Consider the following 25558-nt stretch of genomic DNA (forward strand, 5'->3'; position numbering starts at 1 on the left):
TTCCGCTTTCTGTCTTGAATTTAAATACTGAATTTCACAAATATGTGCGCAACCGCTTTCCCGTCAAGGTGATGAGCAGAGCCGTTCGATATGGCAATACTGTTTTCTTAACGTGGAATGAGCTATAGCTGGATTGTACTCTTCGATTGCCGCTACGAATTAAGTGGTAAATCATATATTTATATCCCACCTCAGTCGGCTGTCATTTAAGAGGGCTTGTATCCCGGAGACGGGCAAAGTTGGCACATTAAGGAACTTATTCACAAGGCGATATATTAGTAACGAGTCGCAAATTTCTTTAAAACGGATGTGTTTCGGGTACCCAGGCATGAGACCTGGTCATTGCTTACTCAGTGAGGTACTGTACGTATCTTCATTCTGGTTTGTATTCATTAATATACTTCAATTACTGGCACACGAATGTTTATTCTGATGAATGTTGTTTGAATATATCTGCTCCTTTAGATTCTTGTAATTAGAACGTGTTTCCTACATTTGTATTATCCATACGCTGAACAATTAATATTTTATTTTTCTTTTCAGGGCGTTTGGATGGCGAAGTCAAATTCACGTTTTACATGCTCGAGGAAGTTCCTGGAGGTACAGCTATGTGCATAGGCCTACAAAAGTATACTTTTTATTACCGGTACTCGGGATACGATTGGTCAGACTTGTGGTATAGCTTCGACTTTAATCCTTTACTGGCAGTCGGTGTTCTGAAGCACGATAACAACACTTCGAAGACTAACAGGTAGGTTTATCATTGTTATAGAGTGGGAGCATTTAAAGTAGGAAACACCCCCACGGATGTTCATAATTTCGGCGAGCGGTGACAGTTATTGCCGTGTGTCGGCAGAGTTCAGTGGCGGTGATGTAAATATACAGCAGTAGGATGAATTGTTCATCTATTAAGAGTTTGTGGGGCAACCGAAGCACTGGGAGCAAAAATAGAGAGAAGGAGAGAGAATTCTATGCAACTGCTAAACAATAATTGAAGAGCGGATTACACCAGGTAGGGTAGCAATAATTTTTGTATTTTAGAATCTATGTGGAGATAGGAAATAAAAAACTCTAAACAAACACAAACGAGAATAATGAAGGGGATGGGAGTACTTTATTCTATTCTATTCTATTCTATTCTATTCTATTCTATTCTATTCTATTCTATTCAAGATGAATTGTTTTAAGAAGTTTGTTACTTACCAGCGCTACGGAAGGAATTGCTGAAAGTGCCTAGCTTCACTGATCGCACATTTTTGGAACGTAAGTAACCTTCTATAACAATTTTGCAAGTAAACAATTTAACCTGCTTTTTCTTCGGTAAGAATTCTCCGCCGTCTGAAAGGTTTCTTAGGCTGAGCACTTTCCGTAGCCTGAATGTTGTTATAACCAATGGGGACCTGAAATTTTCTTGGAGAACTCTTTGGACTTGACAAGCTGAGTTAACACGAGATATTCATAACTACGTTCTAAACCATTACACATTCAGTCCAAGGACATACTCTTGGCTATTGTGGATGCAATAATCAGGAGCTCTACGAAAGCCGTGGCTAAATAGCTTGCTACTATGGACGGCAACACGGAAGTTTCAAATGATTTAAAAACGGTAATACAACAGTGCGAGTTCCAACCGAGTGCTCTTAAGGACGAAATACTCAGAATCAAATACCACTCAATACTACCGAGTCGCAGGTCTCCTATCTACTGTTTTGCTTGCCTGTTCTTAAATTATTCCAAAGATTTTAAAAATTGATTGAACATCTCCCTTGGTAAGTTATTCCAATCCATATCTCCCCTTCCTATGCAAGAATATTTGCTCCGTACCCTAGTCGAGCAGCTGGTCTCCATTCTCCCAATTCTTCCCTGTCAAACTTTGCAAAATTTTTGTAACGCTGCTGCTTTCCTTTGGATTTTTTCTAGTTCTTGAATCAGGAAATACTGGTGAAGGTCCCATACGTTGGAACCAAACTCTAGTGAGGGTCTTACCAGGGACTTATATGCCCTCTCCTTTACATCCTTACTACAACCCTTTAAATACCCTAGATCTGTTCCCTTTATTTACAATCCCATTTGTGTGATTACCCCAATGGAGATATTTTCTTACGTTATGAACTAGGCGCTTACAATGATCTCCAAAAGGAACTTTCACCCCAACAACGGAGTAATTATAACTGAGAGGACTTTTCCTATTTGAGAAACTCGCAACCTGATTTTTAATCCCGTTTATCATGATACCATTGCCTGCTGTCCATCTCACAACATCATCAAGTTGCAGTTGCTCACAATCTTTTAACTTGTTTATTACTATACACAGAATAACATCATCCACAAAAAGCCTTATCTGTGCTTCCACTTCTTTACTCATATCATTTATATATATATATAAGAAAACATAAAGGTCCAATAATACTGCCTTGAGGAATTCCCCTCTTAATTATTACAGGGACAGATAAAGCTTCGCCTACTCTCACTCTCTGAGGTATATATTTTGTAAATATAGCCACCAATCCAGTCACCCTTTTTCTAGTTCAATTGCACTCATTTTTACCAGTAGTCTCCCATGATCTATACTATCAAATGCCGTAGATAGGTCAATCGCGATACGGTACATTTGTCCTCCTGAGTCCAAGATATCTACTATATCTTGCTGGAATACTACAAGTTTAACTTCAGTAGAATAATATTTCCTACACCCGAACTGCCTCGTAGAAGTACAGAGTGCCTTGAAGAATATCAACGGGGAGGGAGCATACACGTGTTAGGTATTCCTGAATCCCTAACAGAGAACACTGAACTAGAAATCAGTCTGTTTATGAACAAGCTAGCCCTGGACATTTCTGTGCAAAATACTGACAGATGTCACTGTGTAGGGAAGAGGGAATTGGGAATGGAACACCTCTTGTGGTGAAATACGTCAGTTACGGAAAGAGGAATTATTTCGGATGAAACGTAGATTGGCGGGTGGTGTTGTCACTGAGGCAGGACTTGACAGCTGCAAAACTACACATTCTAAAAACCTCTATAGAGTGGTTCGGTATTATAAACATCTGGTGTACCAAGCACTACATAACAACACTAGATGAACTGAATAAAATGAAGTAAATGCACTCTTGTTTTAACAATGTCAGCAACCTTATAATGTACTCTGTGGCGTTAATAATGCAAGATACACTAAAATATGATTGGGACGATGAACAATCTACGAGACATATATTTAAATTGCGTGCCTTCTCGGCACAGCTCATCTTCTGTGATTTATGCCTTGTGCAATTGAACTCTGTGTACTTGGTCTGGTACGTGTGTATCGAGCGGTGCCATTATTACTGTTACAATAACCATATTAAATTGAGATCCGACGCTATTATTAATCTACGTATCTGTATGACACAGATAATCCTCGGTGCAAGGGCGCACGGAATTTGGTGTACATGTCTACTACTAATTTTATATGTGGCTATTGGGACATTTCGTCACCTAATTATTCTGAAAGGATTTATCTGTGGTGTGTATGTTCGTACTGTGGAGACAGCTAAACGAACTCCTACGCCATCTGTGTGCGACGATTGGAACTCCAATTGTTTTCTGACCTTGCTTGCCAGAGCGCGTACCAATGCTAGACGGTGTCGCTACTAGTGGACTATATTGGAGTGTGTCTGTCGACCGGTTGGCTTGATTGAAAGCGGACGCTTACTGCTCTAATGGAGTGGTTAGCGACTCCTAACACTATGAGCCTACCTACGGGTATAGACTGAGAATATCACTATCCCAGCATGGGATTGCGTTTGTTTCTAATATTAGCATTGTCTTGTAATGTAAACATGTAGCATTTTATTATATTTTTACTGGTGAGTCTTAGTTCGAAACACGTGAGTTACCTAGGCATATATGGCATCACATAAGTACGCCTTTAATTATTTACTTCTGTTAATATATTTCCCTGGTGTGTGTTAGTTATATTCTAGTTAGTGTGTTTATTATGACTTACAATTATATCTCAGTTTTGTGGTATGGCGTTCTAGCTTAGAGTGTGTGCCGTGTATAACGGTGAAGGCCATGGTTGCTTAGTTAACTTTTGAAATTCTCCTTGCCTTCATTAAAATTTGTTTTGCTCTTGTATTTATTTTGTTTTCATGCGTATTTGCGAGTGTTTTTCTGTGCTATTTTCTGGATGCGTGTGCGGTTACTATTTTAAAATTTATAAAAAATTATCGCTATCGTTGCTGTGTTTTTGTGCACGTTTCCGTGTTTATTTTGTTGTGATCTTCATCTAGTTATTCGTGCATCCTCTCGTGTGTTCCGGCCTTATCATGCCCGTGCTTGGAGCTAATGCTTACGCTTGCACCCATTCTCACAGTTTTTAAAATTTTATTAGTATTATTATCGTCAGGTTTTGTAAATTTTAATATTTCTTTGGGGCATATATTTAGGGTTTTAGATGATTTATTTTCATCTTTACTGCGAGTGTTTTATGAGATTATTGTCCTAATTAATTGGGCATACCCGCATTAATTTTAAAGGTAGTATTTTACAATGTAACGTGTAAGGTTATGAGTTTTCATGGAGGGTTTCTGGACAGCCCTAGTGCGAGCGATCTGGAGTTCGGTTCTTATCTCTTCTTCCTATTGTTGTTGCTTATCTCATCGTGACTTGGCAGTTACGTAATTGATTATTAATTATTGTCTTGCCTGCGATAGCGTCAACTTGTGTGTGGCATCGTGAATATAATAATGGATTTTTTCATCTTGAGTCGTGTTGGTGTGTTTGACTTGGTCATATTAATTGAACTGGCTAGTTCCCTTACTTATTAATATCGGGTGTTTTATTGAATCCCGAGCCTACTATGGTTTTTGTTATTTAAATTATGAATTATTTGGGTTACTATTTTCGATTCAGTGCGGGCTTGTGTTATTCATGTTGGTCTATATTGCACCCTTTTCATATGACCTGGTTGATGACTTCTTCATCCTGGGTTCTGGCTCGGCTGCACTGAAATAAAAATACTCACCCTTGATGATCCCCTTCCTCAGGGCGCGGTGACGTTCTCTGGACTGTCGGGTTGCTCTCACGATAGGGATGCAAGGTTACTAGGCTACAGGCTAACTAACCTACCGAAATAAATATAATTTGGCCCAGACTGAATTTAAATAACTTTTATTAAAGAAAGAAAATGAATGATAATATGACTGAGAGAAAAAATATTATTAAAATATGATTACAATAATATTAAGTCCATTAATTCAAACACATGCGTAAATGAATGTAATCGGTTTTAATTCAATGAGAATTTAAAGGACTACTGAATAATCTCCAAAATAAAATGTGCTAATTAGTTAATTCAATGAAAACATCCTTAATAACAAATCTACGTTCACGTTCGATTACACCCTATTGGAGTTGCCACTACTCCAATTATATCACCTTCCAGTATTATGATCAAGACTATGGGTTGAGAATAAAATTAATTAGATAACGATTCACAATACTAAATTATAAAATGAAACGATTATAAATAACTCAGAATATTCCATGATCACGGGGTTTCATTTCCTCACCTATTACACCTATTAAACTAGAATAACATTATCATTTTTCGTTATTTCAATTATAGATCGGTAATTATCTCCATCTGACTGGTAATTTGTACTCGGAATAATAAATGTAAAATAAAATGATTTTAATTTAATCAAATTATACCGACCGAATAATGAATCACTGTGTCAAACCATAATGTGGTACATCATTTACCTCAAAATAAATTGAATGATTAATCAACTGAACAGCTGTTTAATCTATGCCATAATAAGTGTTGATTATAAGCGGTCTCAACTGGACCTAACTGACCTTACAAACATGACGACCTTCAATGCGTGTTCACAAATACAGGATCATTACCCAACCTTTGACCAGACAAATTCTAAATAACTACAGGGTTTGCTGTTCAGTGAAGATATAAACTGATTATGTTTGCCGTTCTACAACCAAGAAGTGAATTCTAAGATGATGTTTGGGTTGTTTGACGCAAGCTTTCGTTATCAAACATTACTCTATTTACACAGCGGAAAATCTTCCATTCAGTACACCACAAAAGAATATCTATACTGTTCACCACCGTCAATCACTGCCTAAGCTACGCATAAAAAAGGAATCAAGGGTCGAGAATATAAAATGAAAAAAATACCCTAATTAATATACAATAATAATGTTATTTGTTTTACGTCCCACTAACTACTCTTTTACGGTTTTCGGAGACATCGAGGTGCCGGAATTTAGAACCACAGGAGTTCTGTTACGTGCCCGTAAATCTACCGACACGAGGCTGACGTGTTTGAGCACCTTCAAATACCACCGGACTGAGCTAGGATCGAACCTGCCAAGTTGGGGTCAGAAGGCCAGCGCCTCAACTGTCTGAGCCACTCAGCCTGGCAAGTAATATACACACAAAACACGCATAATTTGCGCAATATCAAAATTTTTACTGAGTAATCAAATCCTTAATTACAATGCCGCATGTTGATTTCAACGCCCTAGGATATTTATCGTTGAAATAACAGGTGACCATGACCAAGATTAACGTTTATCGTGGCTGTTCTCTCCCTATTCTGATTCACATAATAATAATTAAAACAAACATGGCGCATAGATAACTGACCAAAATGATGTTATTACCTACTCACAATGTTTAATGCAGTGCAGGTTGCGACATCATGTTTCAGACAAGAAAAGGAAAGAAAATACCATTTGATATTATTATTACCTATGAATCATATAGGGGCTGCCTGGCCGAGGCGGTAAAGGCGTGCTCGGTTCGCCCGGAAGGACGTGGGTTCGAATCCCCGTCGGGAAGTCGTAAAATTTAAGAAACGAGATTTCCACTTCCGGAGGTGCATATGGCCCTGAGGTTCACTCAGCCTACACCAAAAATGAGTACTAGGTTAATTCCTGGGGGCAAAGGCGGCCGGGCGTAGAGCTAACCACTCTACCCCATCACGTGCCGAGGTTAACAATGGTGGAAGCCTTTACCTTCCACTCCTCCAAGGGCCTTCATGGCCTGTACGGAGGTGACTTTGCTTTGCTTTTATGAATCATATGGTCCTAGCCCTGCTGGACACGTTCGCATGCCTTATGTAATCGTTACGCATACAAATGCTTGATAATGAATTGTGTGGGTCTTTAGTTGAAGTTACGTCCATTAATGTCACCCTTATGAGAATCTTCTGAATTCCATCTTACCTTGCTTATCAATATTTATTCATTATTATATCATCGTAGACTCATAATTGTACTCTTAACCTCAAGTACATTATTATTATGTATAAAAAGTTCGGCGCACTTCCAAACATCCGTATTCACGCCCTCAATGATCTCACAGCTTTCCCGCTCACATTGAGTTCTCTACTTCATTACTTTTATTTCCATATAACACGTCCGTCAGCTAGCCTGCTGACCTATGAATGTCTTCCTCTTTACTCACTAGATACAATTCATAATTAATGCTCTAGACTTCTCGTTGTAATGGACTGCTCAGCGTTATCATAATTCTCATACAACTACGTTATCAATCGTATTGCTAACCACATAGAATGATTTAACGAATATTAAAGAAAGAATCAAACAATATCAAATGGTCTCAAGAAAAAGCCTGAACCATGGAAATCGGTTCGATAGAACCCTGCCTGCGCAAAATACCATGAATACTGCTGCTACCTGACCAATATAACACAAATCTGCCTCGATGCATGCGTAACAACATTATTAAATCAAATCAAAATGCGTGACTGCAAAACAAATTATACACAAAGTGATGACTGTGGTGTAGCCCTAACATGAATATTCAATGATTAAAATTAGACTACAGAATTATCATTACCGACAGCTTGCGTCCTGTACAAATTAATATTGACATTATTTACAACAAACAACACCTTAGATTAAATTTCACTTACTCATACTGATGGTTCGGCCGCCGCTCCTCCATAGTCCCGATGGCTATTCAGCTTACGCCATCATGATTGAGACATAGGACGGGGTTAACTTGCAGTCTCCTGATATGGTTGCTTGCGTATTCTACATGATTATGCACACGTATACATTGCTCTTGCTCTTACACTTATATAGACGCACACACCTAAAAACAACTATAACCTAATCTAATACATTAATTATATAGCTGGACTTTACACACGATTCGGATCTTCTTGTAATATTGAACCTCACCTCCGTAGACTGTTAGACTGCTAATCTTGTATCTACCTCCTTGTAACGGGACCATGGGATTACCTTCCCATAGTTGAGCTTCCGTGCTGCGTTTACGTTCGAGGTCGTACACCTGTCAGTTCTAAGAATTCTCCTGGTTTGGATGACTGCAACAGGACATTCCTTGGGCAATTGCTGCATGTCCCCAACACTAAACAATTACCGTCTGTCTTTATTAGCAGATCCTAGTCGTAATGTCTATTAATTTGAATGGCTGATCATTACTTCAAGAATAATAAATCGGAAATACGAGATGTTGACGCGCTTACACAAATCATAGTCTCTTAGGCGAAGTACTCATATAGTTTCTAATTACTTAGAGATGACTGATTTAAATAAACGTTCCTAGTCGTCGTTCGGAGTAAATACAATAAAAGTTCGCAATTCATGAGTAACTTACTCTAGCGATGGCTGTCACTGGCGAACAAGTTACTTTAGGAATTACTCTCCACATTATTAGAGTTCACTGGACATAAAGACTGAACATTTGCGAGACAGTAAGACGAACTGATCTTCCCTCACTGAGAACCTATAGAACACTCCTCTCTAGGTATGGTAGGCGGGCTTAATTTATGTGTTCCTGGGTACCCTGAGGGCTTTGGCGTCACTGGTATTCGTGCGCTGTGGGGGTGGGTTTCCCTCGCACAATTAGGTTATCACATGTGTCCCCCATTCCACTTATTCACTACAAGTTCGATCACGATATTCCTAGCCATTCCTCTAACTGATGTTCAATTCCACAGCGGTCGTAGGTTTTTTTACTTAATTAGAATGCGTGGGAGGTACTATTTTCTGCCGACGATGCGTTGTATGTGGGTGAAAACAATCAGCATGTGGTTGGCAACGCGGGATTTGTCCTACAACGACGCACTTTCACATTTAAAGTCATGTCACCTACAACTAATTAATAAAATCACACTGAAAATATACTATTTTCGCCTATTGTCAGGAGCACCAAAATCTGCCTTCACACTGATCCGATGTCCCGAATCAACTAAATTATCATAGGCGCCTTTTTGAAACGAGTGGTTTAGAGCTCCCCGATTGGCTGAATTTTGCCTAGCGGTACATAGCTTTCTTCTGTATGGGACGAACCATCTCTGTTCGAGGGATGTCTGTCATCATCCCATCTCACTCGCACAGAACATGTGGTCTCTCCCTCTATCTGCCGCCTTTGTTCAGTTACTGGCGGTAGCGTACTGGCACCGTGAGAAAGAGCTGACCCGAGCACTTAGCTGTCGTCGGAAAGTTTGGTCGAGAGCGCAGTTTTCTTAGGCTGCACCCTAGAACGTGCCTTAAGCAAAGTGACAGGGCTCGACTCTCTGTCGCCAATTTTTATTTGACACCCCATGCCGCCTGCCTAAATATCTACCGTAGCGGCTGTCTCATATTCTCAAACATCGATCGAAATAATTCATTATTTAAAAAAAATGCTAATTCGGCATATGGGTGCAATATATGTGTACTGTTTTTAATTTATGTGATGTGTTGTGGGACCAACGTTTATGAGGGTATTGCGGGGAACGATCCTCCACTGGGTTCTGTCAAAAGCCCTCGATTTAGCTATCCAACCCATTTTTCCTTTTTCAAAAATTAAATTTCAAATTCTAATAATATGTATATACTAATTATTTGTGATGTTTGGGGTCCGCTGGTGCATGAGGATTTTTTTGTGATGAAATGGACCACTTGCTATAGAATTATGTTTATTTACATTTAAATTATTTATTTACTAAATATTCATTATGCTACTTACTTTTCTGTTCTTTGCAAGTTTCCCTTCATTATTATTTTACCAAACATTATTGATTTTTCAAATTTAATTTTAATGTAAATATTATTTACCAATTGTAGATTTATTTTAAATTTTTTGAAAGTTGGTGTCGTGTTTTGGTGAGTGCCTGAGTAATTCCTTGGGATCCTTACCTCTTGTTTTTTTTAAAAAAATTATGGGTGGGTTTCAGTACTCTTCCTAGTTTCCTTGTGTGCTCCATGAATTATCGCCTGATTGTTCTCGTCTGGTTGCTCCTTTTTTCTTTTCCTTGTGTGAGCATTTCCCTATGACGTTAACTAGCCTAACGTCATTTACCATAATTGTTAGGGGGTGGTTGCAACTCTGTCGTATTTGTGTAACTCAGTCATTGGTGGGCCCTTGTACTATATCCAGTGTACTTCTTGTCTGAACAGTCGTCTTAAATTGTTTCAACGCTAATAATTTCTGGTGTCAGAGAAAACAGTAGATTAATGGTTAATTTAGCCCCTTTCTTACCGGTACGTATGTTAGATACCTACATTAATACGCGCTAGTAAACCGGAATGAATATGACACTAATTCAAGTGCTAGGGTACTTCCTGTTTAAAACTAAACGCCTGCAGGTGTTTACGAATTTTCCTATCTTTCAGCTTGCAGCGCACAAATTGTACTCGTCTTTTTTAGTTCTGTTTTAGTTTTTCTTTTTTACTAATTTAATTACGTATACAGTTACTTCACTAATATTTCTTACAATTGTTCACTTCAGGAATTCTCACTTAACTATTTACTCCTCTAACAGTATCAGTTATTATAAGAAGACATCGGCAAGCAACCATGCTGCAAAGAGAGCTGAAATATCCATTTCATTACGCACTTATTTCTGTGCCGTGGAGCCTCCGTGGTTCAGACGGCAGCACGTCGGCCTCTCACCGCTGGATACCGTAGTTCAAATCCCGGTTACTCCATGTGAGATTTGTGCTGGACAAAGCAGAGGCGGGACAGGTTCTTCTCCGGGTACTCCGGTTTTCCCTGTCATAATTCATTCCAGCAACACTCTCCAATATCATTTCATTTCATCTCTCATTCATTGATCATTGCCCCAGAGGAGTGCGTCAGGCATCGGCAGCCGGCACAATTCCTATCCTTGCCGCTAGATGGGGGCTTCATTCATTTCCGTGCCGTTAATCACCAAGGGGCGGAGTCGTTACTGAAATGTTTCTTTCCTTTTTACCAAAAATCGAAATGCACAATTTAACATTAAAAATCCCCAATTCTTCCTCTATCTAATCCCGTTATGAGTTTTCACTTTCGCTATTTTAATAAATCTAAATAACGGATTAACGGGCTGTGCTACGGCGTATATAGGCCCTTTCTCTCACTGGCTTCAAAGACCTTTCTGACAGCCGCAGAAATATATTTAGGTTCTAGTAGGCCTGCGCTGTAAGTCTCAGGGTGTAACTTACAGTCCAAGGCAATTTTTCCAAGCAGGTTTCTTAACATGTTCAATTGCTTTTCTCTACCATAAGACTTGTTCAGCTTTTTGCCAAGCACAAAATGCTCCTTGTGACAGAATTGTTATCAGATTCACATGAAATTCTCAGAGAATGTTTAAACACGTACAGGAATTGAAAGTAGTTCTGAATTTCATTATCAGGTGAATATTACTTTCATATTTTTTGTTCCTAAATCATCACGAAGCTAAATTTTTAACTATCGAATGAATAACGAAAGACTGAAAAAAATCTCCAGCAGTTTATACTTGGCCCCAAAACCCGGAATCGTTCTTAAATATAGGAGTGTTTTTGACAAGTTTGCCAAATTATAGCCAAAAATATAGTATACACTTAAGAAAATGGAAATTGCAACACCACGAAGGCATTGGTCGTTTGTGTTGGTTTTCAAGATACGGAACGATGCCGTATAGGTATGTAAACGATCAAAGTTTCAGACCCATTGAATTGTTACTACAGGTCTCCCCACGTGATTGGTCGCGGAGGAATCAACTCCAGTATACGGACTCTCGTGTAGCGTAGTCTGTGCAGTGAAGTGTTCCCCGTCAAACATGCCTCGACAAAGAGAAGGGCTCGGGTAATTGGGCTGTGTGAGGCTGGATTATCGCTAAGGACTCTCGCTGCACGTGTTGGCCGACAGGCATCTACGGTACAACGTGTATGGCAGCAGTGGTCAAATTAAGGTACCCACACTCGTAGATCTGGCACAGGCCCAGCGCGACAGACAACTGTGAGAGAGGATTGCTGCATCATTCGGATGGCCCGGATGGAACCCCATGCAACAGCAGCGCAAATTTGAGCAGCTGTGGCACCCCACGTTACACAACAAACAGTTGGTAATCGCCTGCGTGCAGCTGGCTTACGAGCCCGTGTCCCTGCAGAAAGGGTTCCATTGACCCCACAACAGCGAAGTGTAAGGCTGGTCTGGTGTCGAGAAAGATCGACGTGGTTCGACGAATGGCATAGTGTCGCCTTTAATGATGAATCGCGCTTCTGTCTTGCCCGCAGTGATCGCCGGAATCGTGTGCGCCGACGTACCGGGGAGAGGGGCCGCAGAGATCTTATTGTCGAGAGGCACACAGGCTCAACACCAAGCATTATGGTCTGGGGAGCTATTGGCTAAATCCATGTGAAATCACAATTAGTGCTTGTTGAGGGCACCATGACTGCTCTACAGTACGTTGATAGGGTACTCAATCCAGTGGTTGTACCTATGATGGCGAACATTGTTAATGGGATGTTTCAGCAAGACAATGCCCGGGTTCACACTGCACGCATCTCCAGAGAAGCTCTCCACGACATCACAACCTTAGAATGGCCCGCCAGATCCCCGGACCTCAGTCCTATTGAGCATGTGTGGGACATGATGGGTCGACAACTGGCCAACCGTCATACTCAGCCACCCACAACTCTGGAACAACTGACCCGTGCAGTGCAGCAAGCATGGGCCACAATTCTTCAGGAAGCGATCCAGGGCCTTATTGATTCCATGACTCGACGAATTCATCCATGTATTGCAGCTCGTGGTGGGCACATCCTGTGTTGATTGTTGTCCAAACTTGCAGTCAGAGGGACCTGAAAGTATAATCATCGAAGCACAACCGAAAACTCGTTCTGCATGTTCAATTTCAGCAATGCAGCACCACTCCTTCTGGGTGTTGCAATTTCCATTTTCTTCAGTGTAAAATTGTGCCACTTGGAGCATTCTCCATTCCACATATAAAAATGTCAATAACCTTGCAACCAATTCACTAATAGACTCCAAAATTCGCGCGGAGCTATACCTCATTAATATGTGCTTCTGTTCTAAATTTACTTTTGGTAAGTGGCAAACACTCCTTAAGTTGAATTAGAGTTAGTCCCATAAGAGAAAAGTATACACATTAGCCCTTCGTCCCGTTAAAACTAGCAGGTCCTAAGTTATAAGTGGTAGTCCATTAATTGTCTTTCCACAGTTAACCCCATAAGAACAATATATAGCAGGCATATTGCCTAGTAAGTCAATTAGGTTGAGCCTGGAATCGAATACAAACCTATAAGGTTAAGAATGAACCCTTTTTGTGGTTAGGACGGACGCCGAATTACATCTGTATGGTAAGTTAAGGGGTAGACCTCGGTTCTGATACATTAGGCAAGGAGTTAAAATCGAGTCTGCAAACTTAGACGGGAAGTCGAACTTTGGCTTGCTAGGTTAGGGTTAGTCAAGGTGTCGAAAACTCAAGTCTGCAAGCCTAGCCAACGAGTTACAAGTTACAAGTTGTGAGCTGCTAAGGTAGCTCTCCACAGTTAGTCCCATTACAACCATGTATGGCAACCTTATTGCTCAGTAGCCATTTCATCAGTTCCTAAAATATAGTCTCATTAGGTGAATAAGTCCTAAAGTAGAAGTTGTGAGCCCATGAGGTGGTTCTCCAGAGTCAGTACATCTTGCCCGGTAGCTGTTACGTCAATTCCCCAATCCTAATACCATAGGACAAGTACGTACCATGTTATAAGTTGTGAGCCCATGATGTAGCAGTTCTCCAGAGTTAGCCCCATAGGAGCAATGCATACGCATTATTCTTTGCGTCGGCTCCATACGAGTAGTCCCATAAGAACAATGTATAGCGGCCATCTTGATCGTTACCACGAGCAAGCTCTCCGGATTTAGCCCCATTTATTCGCATTAGCAACTGCGCCAGCTTTCCGTTTTGTTCAATACTCCCGTGTTGGCTACCTGTCCTCAGAATCAGGGCAATTTTTCTAATTTTTAATGAAATCATCCTTTGTAACTACAAATAAGTCGCAAGTACATAGTTCAAATAAATTAGAGGAACATGGTTTTGAACGTATGCCATGGTCCACAAAACCATACCTCCCGCCGTGGTATATTATCAACTAAACCCTTGATCTTTACCGTTGAAGTATATAAAAGAACATCGATGGATTCGGGTTTATTTTCAGAACACAAACGGAAATGTCCAAACACGGGTGATAAAAAGTGATAACTGTCCTCCAGGGTGGATTTTATCACAGTTGGAGAGTTTTAGTAAGGTATATGTCTTCCACGGGCATTTATCACAGCTTGGCACCTACGTGGAATACTCCGTATGCGTCGACGGACGTCATGTTGCGGTAACAGGTCCCCTTCTCCAGTGAGAGCCCGTTCGAGGTCTTGGAGAGTCTGTGGTGGAACAGGACGCCCATGAACACTTCCGTCAATCCTATCCCACACATGCTTGATGGGATTAAGTTCGGAACTCATTGCTGGCCATTCCATTTCTTGAATGTCAAGTTCTCGCAAGACAGCTCTGGTGATGCACGCTACATGAGCCCTGGAATTGTCGTGCATGGGTACAAATTCAGCGCCAACACCATATGCATCAACCAACACGTGCTGTAGCAGTATCTGCTCGATGTACCCAGCAGCGGTAAGATTACCACGGACGACGACAAGATCCGTATGGCCATCAATACTGATGCCACCCCACACATCACAGTAGCTTGTCTGAATCGGTCTCCTTCCTGGACAATATTTGGCATTTACTGCTTTTTACACTGCTCAGCACGGCGTCTTCATGCACGTTGACGTCCAACGCGCTGTGTCAGGGGAAATCTGGACTCGTCTGTGAACAAGACAGGTCTCTATTGGCGAAGTTGCCAGTTGACGTGGGTACGGGCAAACAGAAGGTGAGCTGCCCGATGTTCCTGCGTTCAACGGAGCACTCGAACAGGGCATCTGGGTCGTAAGGACGCTTCTTTTAACCTGTTCCTTACTGTCTGGTCAGACACCGTGACTCCAGTGACCCTCCTCAGGTCTTGTTGCAGTTATCTGGCAGTTGCTGAACGACGCCGCAACGCCCAGATTGTCAGATACCAGTCATCCTGTGGGGTTGTCATGAGTCCACGACCTTGTCCAACCCTCCTTTTGAACTGGCCTGTCTCACTGTAGCGTTGAATAACTAACGGAGAGGCATTGAGATCTCCAGCAACACGAAGAGATCAAAGTGATGGCCCTTGCGACTTGGACCTCGTTAAGATGTCTCATGGGATGTGATTTGACATATCCTGAGTAGCTAAGGCCTCAATGTATGCTGTATGACCATTGGAACCCCATCTACCAAATTAATGTTCCCATATTTTTTGAAAAGTGTACATTTTAAAATGATTTGTATTACATAACGTGAAAACAAAAATGAGAAGAAAGTGTGACGGAGGTGGTTTTCCCTACCGTTTTGTAACTATCTTCATTTCGGAAGTACTGCAACCACTACTTTCAAAAATGGCACATTTATTACATCATCTTGGACTAACATTAAAAGGTTCTATTCAAAACTTAACGATTTAGGCCTACTGGAGAGTATTTACGATACATACCTTCAAACAAATCAACAGTACCCATTTACTATCAGAGTCTTCTATATCGCCGCCTTCAGCATTAACTATTTCGTCTTTCCTTAAACTTCACACGCCGTCTTTACTACTAAAATCATAGATGATTATACCTTGTTGAATGATATATTCCATGTTTATGTTTTCCTGCATAGAATTCATTATTCGTAAAAAGCAATGAAAACTGCTATCAAAGTGATCTAGGGAATGAATTATTTACTATCTCCTACTACGCAGGTGTAGCTATAATCACGCCTGTAAATATTGTGTACGAAACATAGAAACTATGGTATTAGTCAGTTTTGAAGTAACATACCTGTGGGCACTCACCTAGAGTATCAAAATATGATCGAGTTCTTGATCATTTTAGGAAAACCACTGCTGTCAAATCAAGCGTTGTTAATTACCAACATAATCTATCTGTCATGTTCTTTCTTATTGATATCGGATTGCAGTAGATACATTTAGTTTGCTTTGTTTGTCCTAGGACTAGCACCATCAGTCTGTTAAGTGATGTCCTGAGCTTGCCAATACTCAGTAAATTCAAAGAAAATAGTCCAGACGTCTGGGACTTTTCGTCATCTTTGTTCCGGCCACAATTGAATTGGTTTCAAGGATTTTCACTTTTCAATAAAAGTGAAGAACCATTAACAGACCTAGCATGGCTGGAGGGACTGCATAATACAAGCATTCACTCATTAAATGTGACACTGGATACGACAAGCTGGGCTGAGAAAATTCACCTTAGAGACATGCCATTTCTTCGAGAGATGACATTAGCCGGGCTTTTTGTGGGAGAATTTACTGCAGGTGAGTTTAACTGTATAATAGTTGCAACACGAACAAATTAGTTCCTTACTCCTATAATTTTATTATAATTAATAGTATTTTTCCCACTTACTACGAGGGCTGGTCGTAAAATAAGATACCCTAGTCTGCCAAGTGCAGGAAACTTGACCGAAGGTATGAAAATGATACAGGCAGAATAGGGCATTAATCGTGTATTTTCCACATAGTTCCACCGATATTGAGTGCTCTAAGAGTTAGAGGAACCCCTTTTGGTAAAATTTAGTGCATTCGGTATTGACGAATGTGTGTACGTCTGGTTCAAATCCTTCGTTGATGGTGAAACAGCTTTCTTCTAGGACCCTCTAAACTTTAGGGAAGAAGTGGATGTCGTTGGCCACCAGGTCGAGACTGTAGGTGGCGTGGTCATGCCGCTCCCTACCGAAGGTGGCAATATTGTTGATCATTGCTGCCGTCGTCTGGCGTCTTGCTTTTAGAAGGCCAAAACTCTTCCATCCAACAGCATGGCTTAGTCATGCCAGTGTGTTTCACGTCCGTTCTCCAGCAGTATCGACTTGATAGGCGTCACAAAAATAAGGAAGTAGGTCTAGAAAGGTCAGAATAATGGCCGATATTATTCTTCGAGCTGACCACGCATCACCTCGTAATCTATAGACCTTCGGGCTGAGTAACGGTCGCCAGACCACTATTATCATTGTACGATAATCACAGTATCACATACACACACACGCGCAATTCTAATTAATCCAAAATAGCCCCACATGGTAATTCCTATCTATTTACAAGTCGCTCCTCTTTCGGTACACCGGGCGGTTCAAACCGTCGGTATTATGTGGGGACGGCTATAATCCTTACTTTCACTTCCTCAAGTCCAGTCACCTCATACAGCAGCTGTGCTACGGGCTACACTATTCCTTGGTTCGACTCCAGAGCCAGAGACGCACAACACAATACTCTCAGGTAGTGCACAGACTTACGTTCCGCATGCCGTCTTCAGTCAAGGCACTCGCTCGTCACTCCGACAGAACAACAGCAGCTCCTCGTTCACTAGCGGCAGCCTACAGCCCAACACACTTACTCCACCATGGAGTCCAAACACTGTCCCCGAGTCCCACACTGATCACGAGTCCAGCACCAACTAACTGTCCGCGGCTAGCCTACATTCTTATAACTGGGCTGACGTGCATCAGAATATTCCCAATGTGGCCAGACGGAATAATCCCGTTTCGAAGAAACTCACAGGTAAACCGGACGACAAGGAACAATACGGAGAAATGCGCCATGCCCTCCAGGTCGACTGACTTACTAGTCCTTTCCAAGCAGTACCGCAGGGCTGGCACTTAACAACACTATTAATTTTATTTCGGCACTCTGTTCCGTTATATCGACTCCAAGTGATATAAATCCCTGTATATTATTTGTTTAAGATCTTCTGATCTAGTTACTTCATTCTCTATGAGTACTCTGTTGCTGAATATCCTTAACGGCATAGTTTTCTTATTTACTTTGTTATTACAGGAAAGGGTTTTTTCTTCTTTGGCGTAATATGTAATTGTGTATATCTTGTATCCCTTTAAAGAACACCACGCACCTTTGACTGCTTACGTAATCAATAGAATATTGTAATGGGGTTTATTCCTGAATCCTGCGTCCTGCCCACATAACCACGCCCACTTCACTGGTCACATTAAGTGTGGTGAACGCGACATTTAAATGGATTCAAATATGATACGGCAGCATTCTCTCTACATAGTTTTCTATCTCCTTATTGGCTATCCTGGGGTCGGCGTTCCTCTATGTTCTGTTGAAATCTTCACAGCTCTGGAGTCAGTGCTGAGAAGTACTTGCCCATACAACCCCAGGTGTGATTGGAGCAACCTTGATTTTTTTTTGTTTTCCTTTGTACGGTCTAGTGTAGCCTAGTCAAGCCAATGAGGTGGTGGTGGTGGTGGTGGTGGTGGGGGTGATTATTGTTTTAAGAGGAAGTACAACTTGGCAACCATTCTCTATATAACACTAATCAGAGAGAAAAAATGAAAGAGGTCCGACACTTCGGAAAATGAAGGTATCGGCCAAAGGAAGACAAGGGCCGCAAAGGGCATTAATTGAAAGACTCCCTAGGCCTCCATACGTTATACCGTCGGGGTCGGAAAAGAACAAGAGTTGACCAAGGAAGGTCGGATAGGATAGATGAAAGTGAGGAGCCTGGCACAAGTAAGTGGAAGCAATGCAACGACTCACCTAAGGGCCCCGTGGTCGCCAACCTACGCTCAAAATTTCAGAGCCCCTGGGGCCCCTTTTAGTCGCCTCTTACTATAGGCAGGGTATACCATGGGTGTTTTTCTACCGCCCCCACCCACAGGGGAATCAAGCCAATGAACCATCGCAGCATTTACATTTCTGTTCTGTGATGTGCTTGATGCCATAGGCCTGCATTGAGACACTCGTGTGATCACTGTCCAGTAGACGTCACACAGTAGTGTTTTCTTGTGCACAGCATTCCCATGACCAGTGCCACTACCTCGTGGTGATGGAATTGATAACACTGTTTTAATTGGGAGTACAACGGACAAACCGAAGATGAACAGGGGAGGTCCGGGGAAGTAATACGAGACTGAGTTGGCCGTCCCAAAACAGTGGATACTGGGCTTGTATTCGACCACCCCAACGCACTGAGGGGTGTGTCACTGGCTCATGTCTTCACGCCGGGAGTAGTGGTGATAGTGCAACACCAATGGTGCATGAGCCCAGGTATTTGAACAGGATACTGCATTTCAATGAATAAACGTTAGAGATGTACATGGGTTCTCTATATCGACAGGAATCAAGGGGCAATCAGAATCACATTAGCCCCACAGTCAGAATTCACGGGGATTCACGTCGGGTGATCGGAGTGGCCAAGCATTTGGAAACGGCAGTCCGACGATACAGACTGAGCGCACGGTGTTTGTGTTCTGCGCCAGAGCAGCTGCGCAGTCAAAACTACGTTGCGCGCGGCTGCCCTGCTTTAAGCGTGTATACAATCTTATATGAAAATGTACCCTATACGTAAAAGATGCGGGAAGTGTCAACCTTCATAATGAGGGACTTCTTAAACACCATTAGGATTTTCTGCACACCAATAGCGGGAGTTGCGACTGTTTAGACGACCATTAAGATGAAATCAAGCCTCATCCGAAGAGAACACAAGCTGTAGGTCGAATAAACGATTATTCAGTGATGCCAGATAGCAGTTGTAATATCTCACACTTGTGGCTTTAAACAATAGGCCCGTGTAAACCTGTACGGTTTGATGTGTAACAGCTTTGTAGCTCTGTGTGCAGAAGGAACCGAAACGCCTACTTGTGCTAATTTTGTGAGTGATTTATTAGGTGACCGTTCAAGATTCGCACCAGTGTCATCAAGATTTTCCTGTACTAAAACTTGTCGTGTTTTTAATGAGCACTGATCCAGTAGATCCAAATTTATTTACAATTACGTTAATATGTGCTCACGAAGGTGGCACTTCACCAATAAATTGCTGAATAAATGCATTGCATATCCTTAGAGGCTACTCGTACTTAAAATAAATTGTACATACGAAAATACGTTTTCGCAATGATAACTGCCTCACCCTGTTAATAGCTGAGATTCAGACTGGCTGTTGATGCTGGGTCGAACACGTGCACACGCCTCCCGTACAGCTGCTTAGGTCTCGGAGAGTAGAAATGCCGCTGGACGGTCTGGGTTTGTAAGAGGCACCCTGTGTGATGGTCACCAAATGTGTTTCGGAGAAGCTCTTGAGTCTGAGAGCAATGCGCGGTGGAGCCTCATCCTCCAGAAAATATTAAGGTACATTAAGGTGAGGTACATCCCTCGTGTAACTCTGAAATCAAACGTTGGCAAAAGACAGCACAGTAACGTTGGCTCACTACAGGTCTCGAGACCGTTAAAGAAGAATGAGTCAGTTATGAAATTGGTGGCTAGATTACACTACACTGACATACCTTTACTCTGCGGAGTAATCGTCCATATTGATTGGAGGAGGTCTCCACACTCAGTGTTTACCTCTACCACAGGAGAAACATATTCTTCGCCACTTCATACGATGGTCCACGTCCAGGTGTCTTCAACGTCAACCCTCGCGAGGAACAAACATTATTGCACGTTCCGTGGTGCAAGCTGCTGTATGGTATGCATCTTGTTTGTTGGGCGCAGCAACAGCGATTTCATCTAACATAATATTGCTCAACTGATTCCCGTATTCTTACCGCAGTGACACCCACCTTATCAGTTCCTTCAGAGCTCCACATTAAGTTCCACCAAGCTGGTGTGGAATGAACGCCTCTAAGTAGTACTTTCATGCAACGACATTCTCGAAGTGCAGCCGTAGCGGTGCTAGTAGCGCTGATTGGCTGTTATATAGGTGACGTCACAGCGCGTGGGTTGAGGTAGGTGTGTCCGCCATTTCATTTGGGTTTTGGTCTGTAATTGCCTGCATCTGTGTTTTGGAGGAGGTACTTATATGATGGTTAGTCAGGGTACTAATGGAAGCGGCGAACTAAGCAAATTTTCTAGCTCCATAACCTGGAGGCCTCAGGGACTCTGAACTTCGGAGCGTGGGTTGGCGACCACGAGGCCCTCAGCTGAGTCCTGGCATTGCTTCCACTTATTTGTGCCAGGCTCCTCACTTTCATCTATCCTATCCGACCTCCCTTGGTCAACTCTTGTTCTTTTCCTACCCCGACGCTATTAGGTTTCCGACGGCTAGGGAGTCTTTCATTTTCTCGTACTTCGTGGCCCTTGTCTATCTATGGCTGGTACCTTCATTTTCGAAGTGTCGGACCCCTTCCATTTTTCTCTCTGATTAGTGTTATATAGAGGATGGTTGCCTAGTTGTACTTCCACTTAAAACAATAATCCCCACCACCACCACCAAAACATATTTCCCTGTAATGCCTTAAGTAGGAAAATTTATTGTAACCCAATGATACTTTGAGTAATTTAAAAGTGATCAAATTTGAATTAAATATTTATTTTCCTTTCCAGGTAGCTTTCACGGTATGCCCGAAATGGAAGTCTTAAGAATAAACGGGAGCAAGTTATCTGGAGTTCCAAAAATGATAGACCGTATGCCAAAATTGAAAATATTGGAAATTACACATGGTTCACATGAAGCACCATCCTTCACCATACCAACGAAGGCTTTATCAACCTTACAGAATCTTGTAGTCCTGAGGCTGAGTTACAATAAGATTCTCTTTATTTCAGGAAAGCTACCGCCGCTTCCAAAACTAGGAATACTCAACCTAGATGGTTGTAACTTGATTGAAATTAAAGAAAATGATTTCGTAGAGTTTCCAATGCTAGGAGAGTTAAGTCTTTCCAAAAATAAATTGACTCATATCAACGAAAATACTTTCCGCCCATTGTAAAGACTAAAAGTATTAGATTTATCATCAAACAAATTAACAAACTGGCCTGCGTTGTACGACTTCGCCTTTATACGCCTGGATATGTCTCACAATTTGTTGTTAGATGTGTATAATTTAGGTAGCAGTGGAACTACAGTCCAGAATTTGAATCTTTCCAATAACAGAATTTCATTTTGGGAGGACAAGTACGTATTCTCACTTCAGAAATTTCCCATTCCCCATGATGAGCAACGCTACCAACTTAGTGCGAACCGATTTACTTCTGGTTCTGCAAAAATGAATCACTATTTTAAAATCTCGGGATTACCGTCTACTCAAATATCAGAATTAAGCATTCCTTTACATTCCGGATCTCATAGGAAGCTTTTAAATCATATTTCTGAAAATATTTCTTTGTTGAACAACTTGTATGGCAAAACCGAATTGCCTAAGGGCGACAGTGATCAGAAAATCACTGTCAACAATTTTGAGAATACATTTGAATATAGTTCTCCTATGAAGTCCCATTTCTGGGTGAAGAAATTAGAAATTTCAAGCAATTTGATCTTCGAGTTGTCAGAGACTATGATTCAGTCTTTAGATGGAATTCATCAAGTAGATCTGGGTGGTAATCCATTCTTGTGCGTCGGCTGCAGACTGATTCCCTTTCAGAAATGGCTGAATACAACCTCTACAATTGTTAGCAACTTGGGAACTTCAGATCCTCTCGTCTGCTCGGCTCCTGATAGTGTGAAGGGAACGCCTGTGAACCTCGTGCAGATTGATGAGGAGCCATGTTTGGAGAAAGTACGAACTACAAGTCTACTGACACTTATCGGTGTCCCTCTCTTAACGGTGGCCATCATGATTGTCGCCATAGCAGGAACAATATACAAGTGCCGATCAAAAATCGGTTATTATATCTTAATTATTAATTTCTTTTTTTGAAAATACACAGGCATTAAGCCCAACACATTACCTTCTTTCCACACTAGTACTTATAATTAAAGCGAGGATTTCGCCATAGGCCTAAATGCTTATTTTTATCCTCAACCCGATATTGTAGGCTCGTAATTCTAAAATCTGTTTCAGCAGATTTGTGATGACAATACAAGGTTTTTACAGTGCTAATTAATGCTTATTTCATGCATGCATGCCCATTTAGAAGATATTTGCTTGTTAAGTGCATAAAACGACAAATATTAAGTTTTAAATGTATTTTTCCACCCATCTCTACTTTGTTAGATGCCTTTACCAGATAGCCGCTGAAATCTGGCATTCTTTGCAGATAGCTACCAAAGCCAGGCACTTAGATGTGATTAAATGACAAGAGCGTTCTTTCTGTTCTCTGGTTTTGCTTGAAGCCAGCTGGATTTGAATCTGCACCATGCACTGGCCAAGCCCAAGATTTCCAGTGGTCTCACGTACATTTCTTCCAAATTTGAACAGCTACCTTCCAAAATAAAGCAGCTGGAAGAGAAAGAATGACCTCTTGTGAAAGTTGTAGGGTTTGTTATTGAGGTGGCGATAAGAGATGAGATCAGTATAATGCAGAGGAATCCCGACTGGGAGGACGCTTTGGCCATTGGTGCTGTTCTCGAAGGAAACCACCTGGTCCCTCCCTTGACCTCGTGTCAAGTGGAAAAACAGGCAGAGTTTTACTGTTCAAAATTTGGAACAGTATCTGGTTGTCCGTTGTAACATGTGCTCATTAACATTGATCTGAAGTGTTCTGTTGACATATTTATTTTCTGAAAGAGATAACAATGTCTTCAATTATTTTATTATTATTATTACTGTTACTTTTACCTTTTCCTGATTTTGGTGAGCACTTGTTCCTTGGCATAAAACGTTTATCTAAATACGAAGTAGCATGATTAACATCTGCTGAGTAAAATTAAATGATAATGAGATGGTATATTCGGGTTGGTTTTTAATGCGTATTTTTGGTATTTTGGTGCATTACTTATGATACATTTGTAAGTAAAATTAAATAGGCATACAGTAAAACTTGAATAAAGCGGGAACTTGTCCCGTACGGAACTTTTTCCTGGTCCTGGCGAAGCTTATTTCGTTACAATGTTTTTACTTTTGTATAATGCGGAACATCCTGAAGGCAGAAACAGAGAGGAACAATGAGAGATTTTTCAAATCTGCTTGTACAATGCTGAAAATATTACGAGCCGATGTAGTTCTGCGTGTAATATTTGCGCACTTCTGGTGCTGGTACGGTCAATAACATCAGAGCACCTACCCCTTTCTATTTCTTCAGCGGGACACTTGAGGAATTTCTGTGAGAGAAAAGCCAGTAATCCTTCTTCAAAGATAAACACGCACAGTGATGCAGATGGTGGGACGAATAAAGAGCTTGGAAACGTATCGGTAATAGATCCGACTTGCGTCAAGCAAGAAACATTCCCTGCGAATCAGAAAACTTTATTCGAAGTGATGAACAACTTACGACACATCACAATTTCGAATCAGCTAAAGCATTCGTAGCAGTGAGAAAGGACGAGAAAGAGGAGGTGACGGAAGGAGGAGACAAGCAGGAAGATGAAGATCATAACTAGATTCGAACCCACGAACAGGCCTTACACTGAATTTGTGACATAAAGCAATATTTGTCATTATGTCTAAATCTTCCACGAACTCGCCTCAGGACTGCATTCAGAAAGAGGAAACAAGTTTCTTTGTTTCTTCAGAAAGCTTAGTGTTGTGAACTGTTGCATACAGCAGCGATGGCGAACCTTGTGCAGCACAACATTGCGCTCTGATAAAAAAGTGTGTCAAATAACTCTATGGCGATATTTTTTACAAATTGTATTTGGTTAAAACGAAAATATATCTTATTTTTAAAATGTATCTGTTTTTGAAATATAATTCTCAGTGATGTTTGCAAAATAAAATCATGGAACATCCAGTCGAGTATACCTAACAGTAAAAAGACCTTCATTGAAACGCTATTCGGAAAAGGTTTGCCTTCCCTAAGATGGAAACTGGTTTAAGTAAATAGTCTCGTGGTAGCGCCACTGTATGTAATAACGATTACTACGTACATCAGCCGAGCGCCACGCGTCGGTAAGCTCCTTCAGATTACTGTACCATGTTGTGTTTTAGAGTTTTAATGCAAAAGTGATGTTTTGTGTAGCGGTGGTTGTGTGTGGAGTTTTAATGCAAAAGTGATGTTTTTTGTAGCGGTGGTTGTGTGTGGAGTTTTAATGCAAAAGTGATTTTTTGTGAAGCGGTGGTTGTGTGTGGAGTTTTAATGCAAAAGTGATGTTTTTTGTAGCGGTGGTTGTGTGTGGAGTTTTAATGCAAAAGTGATTTTTTGTGAAGCGGTGGTTATGTGTGGAGTTTTAATGCAAAAGTGATGTTTTGTGAAGCGGTGGTTGTGTGTGTAGTTTTAATGCAAAAATGATGTTTTGTGAAGCGGTGGTTGTGTTTGGAGTTTTAATGCACAAAAGTGATGT

At 41.2% G+C, this 25558-nt stretch overlaps 2 protein-coding genes across 2 annotated transcripts in view; both read left to right on the plus strand.

Annotated features, from left to right (window-relative positions):
* LOC137496906 (uncharacterized) overlaps positions 1-22335 on the plus strand; it is a 98513-nt gene extending 76178 nt beyond the window's left edge. Inside the window, exons 5-7 of the mRNA XM_068229818.1 lie at positions 544-751; positions 16376-16698; positions 21724-22335. Of these exons, the coding sequence (XP_068085919.1) occupies positions 544-751; positions 16376-16698; positions 21724-22109 (917 nt within the window). The 3' untranslated portion in view covers positions 22110-22335. The remainder of the gene's footprint in view (positions 1-543; positions 752-16375; positions 16699-21723) is intronic.
* Positions 22113-24937, plus strand: LOC136884168 (toll-like receptor 3; the record flags this gene model as incomplete). The annotated part of the gene is made up of 1 exon (XM_068229819.1): positions 22113-24937. A coding segment is annotated over one exon (924 nt), but the record flags the coding sequence as incomplete, so codon positions are not given.
* Positions 24938-25558: the final 621 nt, after the last annotated feature.

The sequence above is a fragment of the Anabrus simplex genome, chromosome 12, assembly GCF_040414725.1.
Source record: "Anabrus simplex isolate iqAnaSimp1 chromosome 12, ASM4041472v1, whole genome shotgun sequence".
Taxonomy (NCBI): Eukaryota; Metazoa; Arthropoda; class Insecta; order Orthoptera; family Tettigoniidae; genus Anabrus; species Anabrus simplex.